Here is a 20,806-nt window from a genome sequence, read left to right on the forward strand (position 1 = left end):
ACTCTTATTCATCCTTCTATTTAGCAGCTTAAAACCAAGCCTAAGAAATTCATTTTGCAGTACCTGTAAATATGACTTCCCATCTCCCAGAAGCCTCCAGGAAGTAATCTGTACTTCCTGTAAGGCTGGGTTGTTGGGAGAAGCAGTTTTAAGTGGAAGGTCAGGATATGTCTGCTTGAGAAAGTGGCTTCTGCACATCAAATTAAGAGTGTGAGGCTGTAATCATCCTGCAGGAGAAGAAATACTCTAAAGAGACACTTGTGTCCCTCCTTTTGGCTAGGACTATTAAAACCTCAACCTCAAAAAACCAAATTCCTGTCTGGAATCCCATGTTAGGTGAGGGAAAGGCTGAAGCCCCAGTGCCAGCTAGAGGAGGAATTTGCCTTCCAGGAACAGACTTCACAGTTCTGACAACTTAAGTATCATATGTTGGGGTTCTGTTTCATCCTTCCTATAAAATTGTGACACGGCTAAAGAAAGGAGGGAGAGAAAAGTAGAAGTCTTTCTCTGTGTTGGTGAAACTGCAAATAAATCCACTTTCCTTTGTTAATTTTCTCCTTAACTTCTTTTTATTAGATTTATTTATTTTTATTTTATATGTATGAGTGCTTGTCTGCATGTATGTATGTGTTCTATGTGTGTGCCTGGTGCCCTAGGAGGTTAGAGGAGGGTATTGAATCCCTTGGAACTGTAGTTATAGACAGTTGTGAGCTGCCAGTGGGTGTTGGTAATTGAACCCAGTCCTCTACAAGGGCGCACTCTTAACTGCTGAACCATCTCTCCAGTCCACCCTAATACCTTTTAAGATGAAACAGATTTGTGAAACTCAGTGTGCCCTTCTGAAGGGTTGCTGGTTCTGTGACTAGGGAGGTGAGATAAGGTAGGGAGAGAACTTCAGCCAGAGGGAAGGCAACAAGACCCCAAAGTGCAATAGTAAGATCCTCAGTGTAGCTAAAGACTTTGAGTCGGGGATGGGAGCAGAAGGGGGACAGAGGCAGAATGGACGCCAAGTTTGTGCAGCATCTGTGGCCGTTTCCAGAGCAGGAGCCTGCAGTGCTACGGCTACTTGTCTGCCTCCCCTGTGACGAAAGGGAAAATCTAAAACTACAGGGCTTAATCATGAAAGGAAATTTTTAAAAAAAGCATTTTTAATCAAATTGTAGCCGGCATGGCTTTTCCCTTCTCTGTCTTTATTTTTCACAGGTTATAAGTAAACACAGGAAATGGACACCCAAAGTTTACGTTCTAGTTCCTCATAAATGATTCTTCGATTGTTTTCATTTTTCAGAAATGAGAATTGAAAAGGAAAAAAAAGGAGAGAGAACCAAGTGGACATGCGCCCCCCCCCCAGACTACTTATAACACTAAAGGCGAAAGCCAGAGCAGGGAAATTTTTAGGAAATACAGTGATGGAAAGGAAGGAAAGATTCCTTCTTGCAGAGGAAAATAGGGACGTCTTTCTACAGTCATTCTATACGCAATGAAAGATCTTCCCCTTCCTAGGGAGAAGAAAAAAGGCATTTAGGAGGACATCTCCAGCTGAGACCATCATGCTGATTAGCTCCACAAAGGTGCTGTGCTCAAAACGAGCATCAACTGCCGATCACATGGGTGAGGGGTCCTGGGGTCCTGGGGTCCTTGTGAAAGCTTCAGATGCCCACAGACCACAGGAAAACTGCCTGGATGAGCCCTTCCCTAACCCTAACTCCATAACTTTGTAAGTTAAATGAAATAGTTATTTAAAGCCACTAAGCCTGGGATGCGACACAGCAACAGGTATATCAAGGTAAGTGGACTGCAACAGGTATATCAAGGTAAGTGGACTTTAAAACTCGACCACAATGAGCCTCTCAGGTGTTAGTGAAGGTGAAACATGCTGATGGCAAGTCAGGATACACAACTTCCTCCATTTCAGGTCAAGACGTGGACAAGAAAGGTCTACATATTAGCTAGCATACTTTTTGGTGAACTAGTGTTGTGTCGAGGCCAGCACAGAACATAGACTGGGCACTAGGAAAAGAGGCTTAGAAAATTTGCTCTTTGACCCCAACTCTAACCCTTACCAGATACAGGAAAGTTAGCTAAGAGCTCTGAGCCTCCCAATGAATTTACCTGCCCCTACCCTACAAAATATACAAAATCAGGGGTGCCTTTGCCCATCTGTGTGCATGTGGAGGTCAGAGTCAATGTCTGGTGTCTTCCTCTATTGCTCTCCACTCTATTTTTTGAGGCAGGATCTTGACTGAACCTGGCACTCATCATTTTGGCTAGATTGACTGGCTAGCAGTACCTTGGGTTCTGCCTATCTGTCCTCCCACCCCAAGCACTGGTGTCACAGATGCATGCCACCACTGTGCCCAGCTTTTACACAGGCACTGGAGATCTAGACTTAGGTTCTTATGTGTATGTGGAAGGCACTTGGTCCACTTTTATCCACTGAGCCATCTCCACAACCCCATGCTATGTTTTTAAAATTGCTTTTAATTAAATGAATTCATTCATAGAGCTTAAAATCAAGTACTCAAAAGATTCATCATGAGAAATGGTAGCACCCTACCAACCCCCACTTCTGCCCCTACAGATAGACACATCTAACTTCAGCTGCTCCTTTTTATTGTGTTCCAAAATGACATGCTCATTCTAGAATTTAAACATTCATCTGAATCATGAGGAGCTAGCTCTTTGACATGTCCTCTAAAAATCAGGGCACTTCATACAAAATCCTGTTTGTACCTTTTGAAGCTCAAGAGAACCTGGTAGGACCACACCTGCGCCCTCCTGGAACCATCTGCTGAAGGGACCTGGTCGGGACCCACACTCATCCAAGGCCCCAGCCTCTCCTCCCCATGGCCTACTCCCCTCAACTGAATTGACCTGTGTGACCTTGTGTGGCATCATTACCCTTTGCAACAGTTCTCCAGGCAGATCACAAATGTCTCAAGATGTCAACCCACCCATTCCCAACCAGTAGAGCTGCATCCATCATCAAACAAAGCCCAAGATTATACTGTATGTATTATGTTAATACGATGGAAGCACATCCCAATTGAACAGTTATCTAGATCAGGTTGGATTGTGGGTATGTCGGTAGTAGACTGTTTTGAATTGATGTGGGAAGACCCAGCCCATGGTGAGTGGTGCCATTACTTGGACAGGGGTTCTTGAACTACAACAGGCAGAAGAAGGATGAAGGCAACAAGCAGGCAGGCAGCATCTGTGAATTTGTTTCTGCTTTTAGCTGTTGATATGATGCTTCAAAGTTCCTACTTTGACCTCCCCTTAATGATGGACTGAAACCTGCAATTGTAAGCCAGACTGAAACCCTTTCTCCCAAAGTTGCTTTTGTTCAAAGTGTTTTATCACACACAGCAACAGAAATTAAACTAGGACCCATCACTTCTGCCACAGGTACAGGCACTTGATAATATTTGATCAATTCAGTTTATTTCTAGGAAGGAGATGCATTTCTAAGGGCGGTTTACTACCCTGCTTAAGTAAAATAGTTTTTTGAAAGTCAACACTGCCACCAGAGATCTTAACCTCCCAGAGAACCGCACTTCTACCCATCTTCCAGGTCTTCCTTAGAGTGTCCTTATCAATCATGAGGCCTCACACTAATGACTGTCACCAGCAGTTTTGATTCCATTACCCTCTGTGCTTCTATGGTTGCTACTCTTTTTAGATATGGAGCCTAAGTCCACTGGGGGGTCTGCATCCATTCCAAATCCATCACCTTCAAGAACGGGCCTCATAGAATCAGGGCATGCAGCAACATTCAGACACAATGAAGGATCACAGAAAACAAGGCACTTAAATGATGGCAATCTTCTTTATTTTAAAGAGAAGGAAATGTGGATCTCATAACCCATGGTTGAAAAGAATGCATTGGTTCCAAAGAAAAGATAACTGGAAGGAAGCAAAGATTCATAGAGCAAGTCCGGCAAACCAGCCTCAAATATGATAGTCTTATATTGCTCACCTGGGAACACAATGTCATATTTCTGCAAATCATAAGTTTTATAATTGATTAACTTCATGTGACATTATTCTTGGAGCCAAAAAGAAGAAAAGGGATATATACAATATTGTACTGTTGCTGTCTAAAGAATAATGTTTTAAAAAGAATTCAATGGTCAGGGCTGGAGAGATGGCTCAGCAGTTAAGAGCACTGGCTTCCCTTGCAGAGGACCTGGGTTTGATTCCCACCACCCACATGGTGGCCAACAATAGTTCGTAACACCAGTTCCAGGAGAATTTGATACCCTCTTCTGACCTCCATGGACATGCATGTCATGGGTACGCTTACACACATGTAGGTAATACACTCATACACATAAAATAAAAAAATAAAATATTTTTAAACAAGAATGCCATGGTCAAACAAAAATTTTATGGTTGCTTCTTGGTGACAAACACTGATAGAAATTTGAAACACTAATTCATGGGAGGGATCTTCTTGAGAGACAGTGACTAACAATACCCCACAGGGTCTACTCATAGCCATATTTCTTTTTTAAGTGTTTGTAATTAGAGATGAAAACTCACAAGGCATTAGTCTGAAAATACAGAAATATTCTAAACATGTCTCAGAAAGAGCTCTATGGGCTGGGATGCTATAAATGTTATAACTAACAAAATTAGTTTTGAAGCGATGATAAAAACACCTGTTTCTTCTTTATTAAAGTAATATACGTTCATGTTTTTAAAAGGTTAATATAGATCGGATCAACCCATAAGAAAAAAATGATAGTCCCCCGTCCTACGCATGCCATCTTTGCCTGGTTCTCCTCCCCAAGGGAAAACAGCCACTATGGGATCACAACTTTCTATTTTTTAATTTCCGTAGCTAATACTTTCATACTGTAGACACTACCCACTGCTTTCCTGTTATGGGAGCTGACTGTTTAGCTCCTTTACATTGACAAGTTAGCTTTAACAAAAGTTTTTGGTTTAACTAATATTCAGTGCAGACATTATTCTGCCAACACGACTATTAGTCACTGATGAGCAATGAGGTAATGAAGAATGTGTTGTCCTTAAAGTTAAGAGTTATGTTGTGTTTCCATTCGCTTGGTTTTCTTTGTGTGTGGCTCATTCATCTTACCATCTCCCATATCCTTTCAGCACAAACTCCTACAAGGTCACATCAGCCTCCAATATTTTTCCTGGAGACATACTTCTGGAATCTTCTCCCTTTCTGCTCTGGCTGCTGTTATGGTTACTGCACAGCTGACTTCCTGGATCTGAACCTCATCATCACATTCCAGGGTTAGACCTGCTGTTCTGTATATCCTAGGCATTCTGCTTGTCTTCATGATTTTATGTGGAAGTTATTCTCTAGCAGCTCCTTAAGAAAAGTTTCATGGAAGATTTATTTTTTGAGATGTTGAATATCTAGAAATCATTTTATTTTGCCCTCTTGAGTGATTGATAGTGCAGAAAGTGTTAAGTTCTAGGTTAGAAATAATTTTCATCCTATTTCATGGGATGCCATTGCTTACTGATCTTTGTGGTAGCCATGAAAACAAGCCTTTCAGTCCTCCTGCTGTGGGAACACAGTTGGCTGGTGACACTCATTGTTACCTCTTCAGGTCTACCACAGCAGTTGTCCTGAGGCCGTCTTTCTCGTGGGCTGCTACCGTATGACAGAGACCACTGCTGTAAGACATGGACTCCTCCCATGGGCACTGCTGGCCCAAGAGCTCCTTGTTGACTTGGCAACTTTTTCTTAGACCTGAACCTACATCTGAGAGTCTTCCCACCTAGTCCTCTTTCCTGACTCTTTCCTTCACAGATGTCACATATGCATCATGACCTAATGGGTCACTCCTGTTCTCTGGCTCCTTTACCTTTATCATTTGTAATCGCTTCCCCAGTAAATTTCTTGCACATTTAACCCTGTCTTGACATTTGTTTTATAAGACATGAACTAACACAAGTGGGTTTGGGGAGCCAACTTACTTCCTTGAAGACAAGAAGAATACCAGTATGAGCAATATATAGAGGCAGATGGTCTCCCAACACAAAAAGTGCCCCAATTGATGAATATTTTGCCTGGGGTCACTTGAGTAAATGTCCTGCTCAGGGGCATACATGTAAGTACAGTGACTCAGACATTCCGGAACAAAGACCTAATGCTTCCTTCTGTATTGTATTGAGACATTCTGGGGAGATGAAACTGGGGCTCTCATCAGGCACATAGAAAGGCTCTTCTCTCCCATAGTGGAAGAGTTGACACAACTTAGTGACACACATAGGACCTGAGAAAGTTCCAGAAGCACACAATGTTCAGCCAAGGCAGGTCTGTCAAGCCAAGGTCAGAGCCCTGACTGGGATACTCCAGGACTCTAAAACATGCAATGTGGTTACCCCCAAGGGGCATGGTTTTACAGATGCAGATCTCTTGCAATGGTTGGCATTCATTGTGATAGTCCTAGTAAGAGATAGGATTTCTCTATGCTAAAGAGACCACTCTCTTAAAAAGCAACAGTTACTAACAAATCACCAAGTATAAGTTCTGGTATAACTCATCTAGATAGCTGGGATGATCAAGGGAGGAAAAGACATTGTACAGCAAAGTAGTTTCAAAATTTGGCAAGCTCTACAAGCAACAGAGGAATATCACGGGGATCCAGCTTTGAGAGTCTTTGACCAAGGACCTGGAATACAGGACAGGGCATGAAAGAATCCACTGACTAGAGGGCACTTTCTCCAGAAATATGTTTCATAGCTCTGGACAAAGACACAAGGAATAGGATAGACTTCCTGCTGGGATGACTTTGAGGAGTCTGAAGGAAGTGAAGAACAATGTGAAGCAGGTGGAAATGCCAGGCAGTGTTGCCCCAAAAGTGGGTAAAGAAAGGAATAAAGAAGCTGAGAGAAGTAAATGTGCCGGAACCAGTATATTAGGGGAGCCAATCTACTAGTGGACTGTGTTTCACAGGGGACTCAATAGGGGGGCACCAAAGTCGCCAGGAATACACCTTTCAGAGTGAAGCAACGCCTTTTAGAAATGCAAGAACTCCTCTCCAGCGCAGGCTGATGTAGAGAGGCCACAGAACTAGGGTTGGCATGCCTGGACAGGATGAGACCCTGGAATACAGAGATCAGAGGAACCACTGCTAAATATCCAGCAGCAAGGGAAAATTGTAAAGACGGCCAATAGTACAGCATGGTAAAAGTCAGTTCTCTTTTCAGGTCCCAGACTTAGCAGGTTTTCTGATCTATAACCCACTGAACAAAGAGGTGGGTAGTCTTCAGGAAGAAGGCTCCTGTAACACCACAGCAGGTCTCCCTAGTGGGTCAACCCCCACTAATGCATCATACCAATATAGAATTTCTTGTCCTCGGTTTTAGGAAATTTTCTTGAATTACTTTATCATTTCCTTTCTGTTTGTTTCAGTTACCTACTGTCATGAAATGTTACATCTCTAATTTAGAGGGCTAAAATAAAGATTTATTTTCTCTTGCTGCTATGGGCTAACAGCTTGGTTGGGCAGTTCTTCTGTTACATGCAGTGCAGCAGAACTCAGCCGAGTGGTTGCACTCGGCTGGGATTTCCAGTAGATCTGGGATGAACTAGATGATCTTTGATACCCCAATGCCATAGAGCCTGTTATAAATGTTTAACGCAGCTGCTGTCTTGGCAATCATTTTCAATCTGTCATAAGTTACTTGAAACTCAATCATGCCCCGTCACCTGTGCCTGGGTTGAAATTTCTCCCCTCCCCCCATGTGGTACTTCCTCATTCCATTTACCCAAATCCACAAATACCCCAAGATACTGACCATAATAAACCTAAGGGCAAACAGTGCTCCACTCATACACATTTTCTTGGCTAGCCAATTCACAACACTCACAGGAAAGCGTAAGGAGTGATACCCACGGCCTTGATAAAAGCATACTCTCTTTTGTCATCTGCCTCCCATCTCTGGGCTCCTGCCTCACATTCCCTCTCCCTCTCTGTTTATTGGTTGGTATCCCCATCACCTTCAGACATCATGTCAGCCTCCTGTTCTTACCTGCCATATATTTTGGTTCTACCTCTTCATTGTGTTTTTGCCTGACACAAACACTTGAACCCATGTTCCCCCAGTGCCACCACTCGTCAGTACTCTCCTAAAGAGTGACTTTCTAGGCTTATGGCCACTCTTAACAGAAGGGGACCTCAAGACCAAATGAAAAATAAACCACTGCAATAGAAACTACAACATAGCACAAGTACCAAAGCTAACTTTAGAGGAAAACTAGTTCTAGAAGAAAAGTTCCATTGAACACATATTAGCAAGCTTTTGCTGTATCACACTACTGTCCCCTTGGCCATAGCAAGTCTGAGCCCACAGTCCACATGAGAGGAAAGCTCACAAGGGGTTGGACCCTGAGACGTATAGATACTGAAAGGTGTGGTTCAGTGGGGGGCCGCAGGGACAACACTGATGCATACTGCTCTCACACTCTCTCTAACCCCCTCTGTTTAAATGTTGGACCTCTGAGTGATCCACTCATTTTATTATATTTTCTACATTTCCATCTTTTTGCTTTCTTGGACTACTACAGAAATTCCATTGACTTTATTTTCCAACGCTCCTATTGAACTTTTCATTCCTTCCAGATGCCCTGTTGCCTCCTGAGTATTTTTCTATATTATCTTGCTCTTATTTTCAGGCTATGATAGCTCCTCTGGACTCCTTATTGTGTAAGTTAGGGGTGGGGGGTTGTTATATTGGTCTGGTTTGGTTTGGGGCTTTTTTTCTCTGCCTGAATATTGCTTTCTCTAGGTCGTTTCCCCTGTTTGTTTACTTGTGTGGATCTCAATTCTTCACGCTGAAGGCTTTCTTAAGATCTCTAGCTTTGATGGAGTGAAAAGCAAAAGCAAGACTGGAAAGTCTAAGCTGGTGGAGTCGCTGGCACTGAGCTTCACTGCAGAACTTGTCAGATCGGCCTCTCAACTCATCACGCTCCTTTAGAGATGACTGGACCTTCAAAGTAGAAGCCAGCATTCTAATATTGCAAGAGCATGGGGGAGAAGAGCACTGGGGAGTCCAGCAGTCATGCATGGTGCGTGTGTTACTGCACCCCACCCTTTGGTGTGACACTCCTGCTTTCTGGGGTGCTCGATGTCCCACAATCCACACTCTGTCCATTTGACTGGACACTCAAAACTTTAGCTTCCAGTTTCGTCTCTGGGCAGAGGATGAGTGGGCTTAACAGCAAGGCCTGGATTTAGAGACCTAGAAATCTAGTTTCAACCAGGTCTCATGTTGGCCATTCGCTCCCTTTCCCAGAGTAACTGGACTCACTACTCTCTGCCCTTTCAAGAGTCTGCAATCATCAGATTTGGTTCTTGGCTCTTCTGCTGACCATTCAGCAGTCAGCTCTCTCAAGCCTGCTGAGTCAACCCTGTCCACCTGTTCTTCAGCATCTAAAAACTTGTTACTCTACGTGCTCCATTGTTGGCAAGATCTCTGTCCCTGTCCCGGTCCTTATCCCCCCTCTCTCTCTCCATGAACTTAAGCTTACCAAAGCAGTATTTGCTATTTCTCCAACACAACAGTGACTTGTACTGCTTAAAAAAGAAAAAAAAAAAAAAAAAAAAACCAGAAAACTAGGAAACTGGAAAGAAAAAAAAATCACCTGTAATCCTCCCACCATCCAGAAATTACCCACTACTAACATTTTCATTTCGCGCTGTGTGGGATGGGGGAAGCAATGCGTTCATTCATTCTCATAACAAGCATGGGCACACCTCCTCTCTCTAGCCCTGTGAGCCTCTAAGTGTATTGGAAAACAAGACAAGCACGGCTCCTTCCTCCCAGCTGGAGACATGCTGAGGAAAACTAAGAAAGCATTTCAACAAAATGTGTGAAGTTTTATTAAAGGAGGAGTACAGTATTTGGAGGGCACAGAAGGCAGGACCCACTCTACTCTTGGGTCTGCATGTTATGCGTGTTATGTGGGGTTCTCGGGAGAAAGAAAGAACAGAGAGGAGAACCCTAGCCCTGTCAGAGAGCTGTGATGGGCACAAGGTTATTCACATTCGTGTACAGCACAGAAATGGAGGAAGTGTACCATCACCAGCTCTTTTCTTCCAACAATACACCACGTACAACTTTCTAATCATCACATGCCAGTGTTTCAATAGCCACTTGATAGTTCACTGAATGAGTATAACAGTATCCATATGCTCATACTGAGTGGCTTCTACATATATCATTTCCAGTTTTTAATGGTAATCTACCACCTGTGGGAAACTTCCTCTCAATGGCATTTAATAAGATTGCAAGTTCAAAACTAAACTGCTGAAGGAGATGACAGAAGATGTCTGGCTCAACAAGCAATGCAAAGGAAGCCAGGAGCCTGAGAGGTTTTAGCTGACTTCAGCCTAACCCAAGCCCACAGTGAGGTGACAGCCAAACTATTAATGCAGTCTCATATGACAGGACCATAATTCAGTGTCCAGAACAGGCAGCGGAATCACTATCCTGCACATTTGGACCGCTGTTTTGCTGTGCATAGTAAATGTTAAGAGAGGCCCTGAAAATTCCCAGGTCTCCTCCTCCAGCTTCTGATCCTTTCCTACCTGAGTGGGAAATACTGAGTCTTGTATGAACTGTCACCTTGTCTTATCTGCCCTGACTTTGCAAGACTGTTTCATAGAATGCCATGATGTGCTTACTGCTTTGTGTGTCTGGCACACCCAGTCCAGCAGTGAGAGCTACCAGCTGTTTTCATAAATAGGGCCTTATGGGAGACCAGCTGTACCTAGCCATTAACATATTGCCTGGGGCTTTTATCCCACTACAGCAAAACTGAGTATTTCTCAACAGACATTGCCTGGCCCATAAAGCCCTGAATAGCCTCTACAGAAAGTCTTCCGGCCCTTGATTTCCCTTGTGTAGTTTTCCCTAATCACTCCCCTACCCTCCCATCCCTCAAAACTATCTTATCTTTCCTTTCTCAATACCCCTACGATAGCCAGTACTATTTCAATGAAGACCTTCAGATGTCCTGTCATGACTATCTGATGGTTGTTACCTCTTTCCTACCAATCTGTAAGCAGCATAGGACAGGGATCTTAACTTATCCCTCTCTTTGTGGCAACCTAAGTGAAATTTTCCACTTCCATCCCCTTGCCGTACTGCACCGAGGCCCTTCTGGAGTGAGGAGCAAGGCTGAAGAAGGAGACAACCTATCGTCTTCTGTCAGGAGAGACAGACCTGGAAATGCAATCCTGTTCGGGACAGAGGGAAAAGGCCCCACCACACACACACACACACACACACACACACACACACACACACACACACACACACTAAGGGCCCTTGAAGAGTCCACGTTAGATATAAAGGAGGAACGGGAGTCTGTAATGCCCACCAAACAGTGTACTCTGGGTAAGAAAGATCCGTGCTATGAGCGGTGTTTGACTTCAGGGAGAATATACTGAGCCCAGACTGAAAAGCCCCTCCCATCTTCCCCCACCTCTGCAAAACCTAGCAGGTATAGGGCCTGGCATGCACAGAGGCATACTGCATTGTGGGAGAATACGGGACACAGAATAGAGAAAGGACTAAAGGGAGAAGGACCAAGAGTGAGGAGTCTAGAGAGGAGAGGGGCCAAGGGAGGGGGAAGAATGTTCCCACAGTCTCTACAAAGACCCTTTGCCATGAAGGTTCTGGAGGCATGACCTGGTCCTTTACATGTACGTTGAGGCCACGAGTCTCTGTTCTCTGCTGGGGCCTGAGCTGGAGACCTGAATCCCTTATCCTCTGTCCTCCACAACACACATCACCTCCTCTCATGAAGCTCTGTGGAGCAGAGGTGGATCGAAACAACACCAGACATTTTTCTGTCTGCTTTTCTGTCTCGTTTCCCCCATCTTATGCTCAAGGGTCAGATGCTCTAGAGGTGTTAACATCTGTGTTCTCAGAATCCAACCCCACACCTTCCTGCTGCACTCTAAGTTCTTAAGAAACGTCCTTGACTAAATGTCAAGCTCCCCGCATTTTCTTGAAGCAGACTTCAGCAGGCAGGGTAAAGTACTTAAGAAGAACACATTGGCCTTTTCAAATATTTAAGAAGTTGTTGCCTCAGTCCATTTTCCGTTGCTGTAACAATATCATGGGCTGGGTAATTTTTTAACACAAAGCTGTTTCTCAGAGTTCCAACCAAGATCAAGGGGCTGCCTCCAGAGGGCCTTCACGTCACATCCCAGGATGAAGGGCACCCCACAGCAAGAGACTGTGTTCAGGAGAAACAGGAAGAGGAAGTCAAACTCTCTTTTACAACAAATCCAGCCTCAGATACCTCCTCTACTCCCCAGTAACAATGTCAGTCTCTGACGACCTAACCCTCCCCTCTCAACACCATTTCGATAGCAATTAGATCTCAATCTGAGTTTTGGAGCAGGCAAGAATTCACACTATAGCAGGTGTCTTGTTAAACCATGATTTATCTTTTTCTTTGAGATTTAGGAAGGTAAAGAGACAACCAGGGAGTGAGTTCTTTATAATAGCAAGTTTCAGTTGAAAACAAAAGATAAAACACAGGAACAATTTGACATGGAAACGAAGTTTGCATAACCAGTACATTTAAAGTTTCTGTCCTTACTGCTTTCTGTTTGAATAGTGTACCTGCCAATAGTGATGCCAGTTCATGGATGATGTGCTAACATCCTCACTTCAGACAATAGAACCAGTGAACAATCTACTCAGGCTCTGGCCACATGTTTCATTAAATAACGTTGTTTCTGTTTTCTTTAGCCCACAGATCATAGTGTGTTGCTCACAAACTTTAGTATATATTGGCTTTTTTGAGACAGGGTCTCCCTGTAGCCCCAGCTCATCTAGAACTCACAGCATAGACCAGAGTTGCCTGGATCTCACAGATCCTCCTGTCTCTGCCTCCTGAGTGCTGGAATTAAAGATGTGTGCCACTAAGCTTAGTCCTAGAATATCTTTTAAACACTAAACTAGGCCTAAAAAGTTACTTGATAATACATTTTATATAAAAACAGATAATTTCACTGGATGTGAGTTCCAGGCCAGCTGGAGCTACAGAGAGACCCTGTCTCAAAAAATATATAAAAATAAACTTTAAAAATAAATCATTTCACAGATGATTAGGGAGTCTTTGATCAAATGCTTTGAAAATAATTTCAAGAAAGACTTCACTCTAGTGAATGTTATAGGGTCCAAATTAGGAAGTTAAGTGAGGCTACACCTGTCAAAGCATTTGTCAACTTCCTTTCTTCCTAACGGCTCAAAAGATAATTTTAAAATCTTTTTGTTGTAATAATTACTGACAGTGTTATTTTTGAAAATAATTTCATCCCTCAGTTCTACAGTTTGGACGAACATCTCCAAAGGTCTGCATGCCAAAGCATGTTCTGCAGGGTAGCACTCCGAAGAAGACCTGTGGACCTCTAAGAGGTGGGGCCTTGAGGGCGGCCCCAAGGTCATTAGGGTATGTTTTCAAAGGGGGGCTCTGGGACTTTGGTCTCTTTCTCATGCTCTTTATTTTTGGATAATGAAGTGAGTGGGTTTTTTCCACCCCACAGTCTTGCCAAGATAGATCTTCTCTAAGGTTTGCGAACAGTGCAGGGCCACCTGATCATGGACTGGAGCACAAAAAACTATGTGACAAAATAAAGCTAGATGTCTTTGGTGTTTTGTTATAGCAGTGCGAGACTGACTATACACTTACCTTTGTAGAGCACTTTACATTTTTCAAAGTGTGTTGCCATATAGGAATCTGTTTTCATCTCACCTTACACACCCTGGGAGGAGACAATGTGGTCCAGACTGCCAGGTGCCCAAACTGAACTAATCCCTCCTAATTTCAACATGAATGAGTTATTTGCGAAGTTCATGACTCAGCAATGAACAGTACACCTCAGATTCCTTTGCACTACGTCAGTGGGTTCTGACCACTGACCTGAGTGGCAGCCATTGTAACTTCCAGGGACCTTCTCCTTCTTCCTGCCTCTGTCCATCTGCTGAATGAAAAGGGGGCATTATTTGCTCTGGAAATCCACAAAGATCAAGTACATATCTGACTAGGAATATGTTTTCACTCTTCTTCACACTTTAAAATTCCACACTGTGTACAATGGGAGAAAGCATACTGTAAGCGTTTCATTTACAACAAAGAAAAGGGGCATATTGAAGCCAGAAGAAATTAGCCTACACTATCCATTCACTGACTCCATTAAATCTGTGATCAATTTCTATTATTCACTCATTAAAACAGCATTGAATGTATCCTCCATCAGATACTGAAATAAGCACAAAAATTTCAAAATCCAGTGATACGTAGACTGTCACCTCAAAAAGCCATTCTGTCTGTTCTTACCCCTAAAATGGGGGGAGGTTAAAATGTAAATAAGAGTTTATCAGAGCCTGGAGAGATAGCTCAGTGGTTAAAAGCACTGGCTAACCTTGCAGATAACTCGTTTGGTTCCCAGTACCCATGTGGCAGCTTATAACCAGCCATACTGACATACTGACACTCTCTTCTGGCCTCTCTGGGCATCACATACAGTGAGCTTACTTACATGCAGGCAAAGCACTCACACACATAAAAATAAACAAAAATGTTAAAAATATAAGTTGATAAAATAAAGCACTGTTTTCCACAAATTAATTCTGATAAATTATGGTACAGAGCAATGCTATCTTTTGAAAATATGAGTTAACTCAGTGGCTTTGATGGACAGAAGCCAGGGCTGACTTCACAGTCAACTAACACAGTTGTGTGCACTCATTTTGCACTTAGGAAACGTCCACTAACATTAGTTAAGTACTGAGCAGTTTACATTTCCTCTTTTTCTTTATCTCAAAGCAATTGACATTAAAAAAAAAACTGCTATGACTGAGAAATTATTTTCCTAATTCTTTCCCAATGTAAATTTTTTTCCTTGGACTTGACTTTAACCTTCAGAGATCATTGTGTTCAGTCAGGTATGCAAAGAGCAGTAAGTCAAGTGCTTTGAGAGATATTTTAACTGTTTCTTATTAAATGCACATTGAATTCAGTCATGTTCTATAAAATACATTAACCTTCAACCCAGTTGATTATTCCAGCCATGTACCAAATATATTTTAATAAGAGAAAAATTCATGAAGTGCTTCTCAAATGTGCATATTATGCGTTATTTGAATGTGCACGGATAAATTGCTTGGGAAATGAAAATTCAACCAGATAATACAGTCTTTTTCAATATACACTCAAGTTGGCCCAAAGAGTTTACCCCCTTACCCACTTTCTGAAAACATAATTCTGTAGGGTGACTTCTGATAGTTTTTAACTGGAAGTGGTACGATAGCCATAAATTTTTCAATGACCCTTAACCGCTCACTGCAAATGTCAGCTTCTACACTCTTATGCCCACTCAGTTTTGTATCTGATTAGAATTTGTTATTCCCCAGTCCATCAGAAACTGGTTAGGTAGATTGACAGGAGGAAAAGATCCCTCAAGTGTGAGGTTACAAAGGCAAAGCCAGGTCATGGAATAGCTGGAAGACGACCTCTGAGACCAGCTGCCATTTTCTTTTTTCAATTCTTTAAAAAGGCTTTATATATTTTTAATTTATGTGTGTGTGAGCCTGCATGAGTTTATGTGTACCACATGCATACAGGAGCCTGCAGAGGCCAGAAGAGGGGGTCAGATCCCCTGGAACTTCAGTTACATGCAGTTATGAGCCATTATGTGAGTTCTGGGAACTGAACCTAAGTCCTCTGAAATAGCAGTGAGTGCTCTTCACAGCTGAGCCATCTCTCCAGCCCTGGATTGCCATTTTAAAAGAAACAAGTGAAGGGAACAAGGCTTCCTTGCTTAAGAAATTTCCCAACTAGTGGGAGGAAGGGAGAGAAGGGGGGGGAGAGGGAGGGAGGGAAGGAGAGAGAGAGAGAGAGAGAGAGAGAGAGAGAGAGAGGGAGGGAGAGAGAGAGAGAGGATTAAACAGAATGTGACAAGAGGCCTCAGAGTGAAGCAAATTATCATGGAATTCCGTGGAAGGAAGTGATGACAGTTAAGTATGAGTCCAAGAGTGTGCAAACTGGTTCTTAAAGTATAGGTGGGATTCCAAAAATCAAGAATCTGCATCGTTTACACACAATGATGCTCATTCAGAATACATCTATCAGGGCGCATTGCAGGAAGCAAGGGATTAAACCAGGGCATTACTGAGACAAAACTCAAGGGTGGCCTGGGCCTCAGTCATAGCATAGCTGAGTGCTTGCCTAGAGTGTACAAGGCCCTGGGTGCTATCCTCAGTGCAAGGAAAGAGAGGGGCAAAGAATGAGGGAGGAAGGGAGGAGAAAGGGAGGGTGATGGGAAAAGTTAGAATTGGGACCTGATTAACTAGAAGAGCAAAGTGTCACAGAACAGATGGGAAAACAGGAGTTTAGTCTTGGTTATGTTACATGTGACTTGCCTATTAGCTAAGTGGACAAGGCTAACTGAGTCTGGAGCTCAGAGAAGTCAAGGCCTGAGGCTCAGAATCTGGCTGATCCAGGGACAGAGCACTGGACCCTCCACCCTTTCAGACTGAAGGAATCGCCAGGACACCAAGCCCAGAAGCAGGAGAGGGCGGGGATCTGGAAGCCATACTGAGGAACTGTGTTGAGAGGATGCTGTGGAGAGGACGCTGTGGCTTAGCAGCAGTGCGTGGCAAGTCAGCCAAGATGTGAGCTTTGAAACCCACACTTGCAAGAATCTCCTTGGGGTGAGGAAGACTAGAAATACATGTACCTTTAACTTGGTTCTGGTCCTTTCAGAAATGCATGGGCAGAACAAAAACTCAGAGGTTAAACTCCCCAACTGCAGGCTTTCTGAGGCCACCAACCAGAGAGAGAAAGTCACATCCTCTTAATCAAATGAACAAAGCAGCCAGGTCCTGTGCTCTGTAAGGAACACCTTCTGCCATCCTCCCCCCACCAAACCCCCACACCATGGTCAAGGTTCATGCTAGCCCCAGGAAGGAACACACACACACACACACACACACACACACACACACAATATCACAGAGTCCTCCTTGTGAACAGGGCCTCAATTACTTGACTTGTCCTCCAGTATCCCCAGACTCTTGGCCTCCAGGTCATTGAACACTGAGTGATTCTGGGATCTCTGGGATCTCAGCAGTCCAATCTCCCTGGAGTGTCCTTGGCTCACCTAAAAACTAGTAGAGCCACAAGTGGGACATGCTGGTTTACTCTGTCCTTCACCAGCATTCCATTCTGACATGCAAATTAATATGCTAAGGACTCGATAACCCCTAACTCTCACAAAACACTAGTATCTAAACCGAAAGTCCCCATTACCAAAATCTCCCCTTTTTTACTTTTTCAAATAAAGTAAAAACTTTCCTATTCCTCATAACACAAACACCAAGAACAGCACTGAAAACACAATGAAAGAAATCTCACAACAAAATTGATTTGATAGCTCACTTCTAAATAAGATTCCATATGACCAAATTCTAAACCCAAAAGAACTTAAAAGCAAAATTAATATTTTACAGTGGCTGCGTTTTGTTTGTAACATGAGCAGAACCAAGCCACGTGCCTACCAGTTACTAATTTCTTATGGCTACAAAGTCCATCGCATTTCTACAAAGGATGGTTAGTGTTTGGCAACATTTTTGTGTAATTCCTCAAAAACATAACTGAAAAGTTAACCACAAGACAAACCTGTTGATTATTTAAAATATCAGAGTTCATACAATTTCTTATATTATAAATGATTGTTAATTACTAGAATAACAATTGACTATATATATACAGTTTATTATATGCACTCTAAAAATAGAACTTGCTATTCAAATTTTAAGGAGTGGTCCTCTAGCTGGCCCACTAATCTGTTTCTAATAGAAACTGATAATTTGCCTGTATTTTCTTCAAAAGATGTCACAGTTTTTTCATAGTTTTTCTAGCCATCAACTGGCAGTGTTCAGGGCTTGCTGGTCCCTTAAAAGGATTAGCAGATTGATATATCAAGTACCAATATGAAAAGATACACACCAATATGAAATCACTAAGATCACAAGCAAATCCAGTTTTGTGACGTTGACATGCAATCTAATTTAGCTATTATTGCATTACCAGCAGCTCAGAGCACGAAGTCAACTCAATAGGTCGGTGCTGTTCTGCCTCAATTATCTGTGGTTTTAATTAAAAGTGTTTAGAACAGGCCTGGCTCCATAGCTTAGCTGGTTAAAGCAACTGTCTGGTAAAAGTGTTTTAGAAGTAGTCTTCATCTTGAATGTGTTCATAACACGTGGCTTGAATCCATACTTTAAAGTAGGTCTTCCAGTAGATCTATAGGTCAATAAAAGGAGGGTCCCCAAAGTGGAATAATCATATGTGTTTAAATGTTTATGTGTATATAAAATATTTTATCATGGCGCTGGAGAGATGGCTCAGGGGTTAAGAGCACTGCCTGCTGTTGCGGAGGACCTGGGTTCAATTCTTATGTGGTGGCTAACAATCATCTGTAACTCCAGTTCCAGGGGATCCGAGGACCTCTACTGATCTCCGAGGGCACTGCACAACATGGGTGCACCTACCTACGTGCAGGCATTACACTCATACACATAAAATAAAAATATATATATTAAAAATATTTTATCATGATACAAAGCCTGTACTGGTGTAGACACAGTTGACCTTATAAATTACACTCCCCCCCATTGTAGTGGAGATTCGAACACTAGATAAAGCAAGGAAATAGGAGGAAGGAATGACTGAGGCAATTTCATTAGGACAAGGCAATATTTCCTGTTGTCAAAATGTACCTTTTGTACATAAGTGTTAAAATTACTTTTGTCAAGGTAATTATTTCATCAAGAAGGAATTGTTTCAACTAGAAACAGCTCTGTGGAAACAGATGTTGCAAAGTCACAAGTCATATCACCCTGAAGTACGTTCTGAATTTTCATGCCAGCTTTGTGTAAAGTGAACCCCTGGTGATTACTGTTGGTGGATGCAGTTCCCTACCCTGCCGCAGAAAGGATCTCTAGCACCAGTTTAAATCCAGCCCAACCAGAGACTAGGTTTTGACGCCTTCACACTTGATGCTAGGTAACCTTGTGCTACAAGCAAGACAGGTTTTATTGGATTAACACTGAGCACTTGCAAAGAGCAAAGCCGGATCTGGACCATTTGCTAATACACTTGTTGATTTCAGCCACTTTCTTTATTCTGTCCCTGCAGCTACCTCTAATGAATCCGCCCCCCCCCCATTACCTTTAGGTATTCCTCAACACCCAGGGAATAGGGGATCCCTTTCCTTACTAGAGAAAGGATTCCAGTTTACCTTTCTAGAGGCCCTGATTCACCACGGGATTTGCCTCTGGTTTCTAACTCCACTTAGACCTCCTAAGGAGAGCCAGAGCTACTCAGTTCCCTTGTGAGGTGTGGCTCCCAAAGGGATTCAAGTGAGGAGGCTTCCTGAGAGTGCCCCTGGCACGTAGGAGGCCCCCTCTCCCTCAAGGTGGCCCTCTGCCTGGCCCCTCGCACTCACCAGAAGGAGGTTGTGCGCAACCAGGTACCCGAGCCGCGAGCTGCCCCGGACGCCGGGGGCCAGGCGCCCGGTGGCATAGCCGTGCCAGGCCACCACGTAGGGGTTGTCAATGGTGATCCAGTACTTGACCTGGCCTCCGAAGTGGCGGAAGCAGAGCTCCGCGTAATCCCTGAAGTGGTCGGCCAGGGCGCGGTTGGCCCAGCCGCCGTAAGTGTCCTGCAGATGCTGGGGCAGGTCCCAGTGGTACAACGTGACCACCGGCTGCACGCCCAGCTCCCGCAGCCGCTCCAGCAGGCGTCGGTAGTAGCGCAGCCCCTCGCGGTTGGGGGCACCCGCGCTGCCATTGGGGAGCACCCGCGACCACGAGATGGAGAAGCGGTAGTGGGTGACCCCGAGCTCACGCAGCCCCTCCGTGTCGCGGAAGACGTTGTTGTAACTGTCGCTGGCCACGTCTCCAGTGGCGGGCAGCGGAGGCGACGGGGCGCCCAAAGGCGAGCTGGCGGTCCGGGAGTCACCCGGGCTGGCTCTGGAGTGATGGGTGAACGTGTCCCAGATGGACGCGCCCTTGCCGTGCTGCCGCCAGCCGCCCTCGGTCTGGTAGGCGGCGCTGCCCACCGCCCAGAGGAAGCCGTCGGGGAAAGTATCATGGAGGAGGCCCGCAGCCTCGGGGGCGGGAGGGCGCGCGAAGCGGGCCCAGGTCTGCACGCCGTCCCCGGGCTCAGCGCGCAGGCAGCCGGAGCGCAGAACCAGCAGCAGCAGCAGTCGCAGGGGCAGCCGCGGACGGCGCGGAGGGGCTCGGGCTGGCATGCTGCGCGGGAGCGGGGCGGGCACCGCGCCTCGCCCCTTTATGCCCGCCGCCGCCCGCCCCCCGCGGCGCCCACCCCCGCTCCCGCCGCCCCACGGGCAATGATTACCTAGAGTAGGCGCCGCCCCCCGGCCTGGCACCGGGGCGGAACAGGGGCGCAGACGGCCCGGGTCCTCGCGGACGTCGGAGGATCGGCGCTTGCTCCTCCCGGCTCTCCCGAGCCACGCATCTGGGATGCTCCCGCGCAGCCCACTTCCCCGCGTGTTGCGGTCTTTTTGCCTTCCTCCAGCCGGTGTTGGCTGAGCAGGCAGGCGGACGCCCAACTTTGTCCAACGTGGGTACCAGGTCTGAGTAGAGGAGCACACCGTGGGGGAAACACCTGCTTACCCTTTTCTCCCAGTCCGAGGCCCCCCGGGAAGCTTCGCGCTGGCCTCCCTAGAGCGCCTTACGGATGTCTGAACCCGGAGGGAGGGCTGGA

At 44.7% G+C, this 20,806-nt stretch overlaps 1 protein-coding gene across 1 annotated transcript in view; it reads right to left on the minus strand.

Annotated features, from left to right (window-relative positions):
* Positions 1-20,342, minus strand: part of Kl (klotho) — a 71,209-nt gene extending 50,867 nt beyond the window's left edge. Inside the window, exon 1 of the mRNA XM_008825015.2 lies at positions 19,524-20,342. Coding sequence (XP_008823237.1) covers positions 19,524-20,330 — 807 coding nt within the window. The 5' untranslated portion in view covers positions 20,331-20,342. The remainder of the gene's footprint in view (positions 1-19,523) is intronic.
* Positions 20,343-20,806: the final 464 nt, after the last annotated feature.

The sequence above is a fragment of the Nannospalax galili genome, unplaced genomic scaffold (genome assembly GCF_000622305.1).
Source record: "Nannospalax galili isolate Female #2095 unplaced genomic scaffold, S.galili_v1.0 scaffold768, whole genome shotgun sequence".
Classification (NCBI taxonomy): Eukaryota; Metazoa; Chordata; class Mammalia; order Rodentia; family Spalacidae; genus Nannospalax; species Nannospalax galili.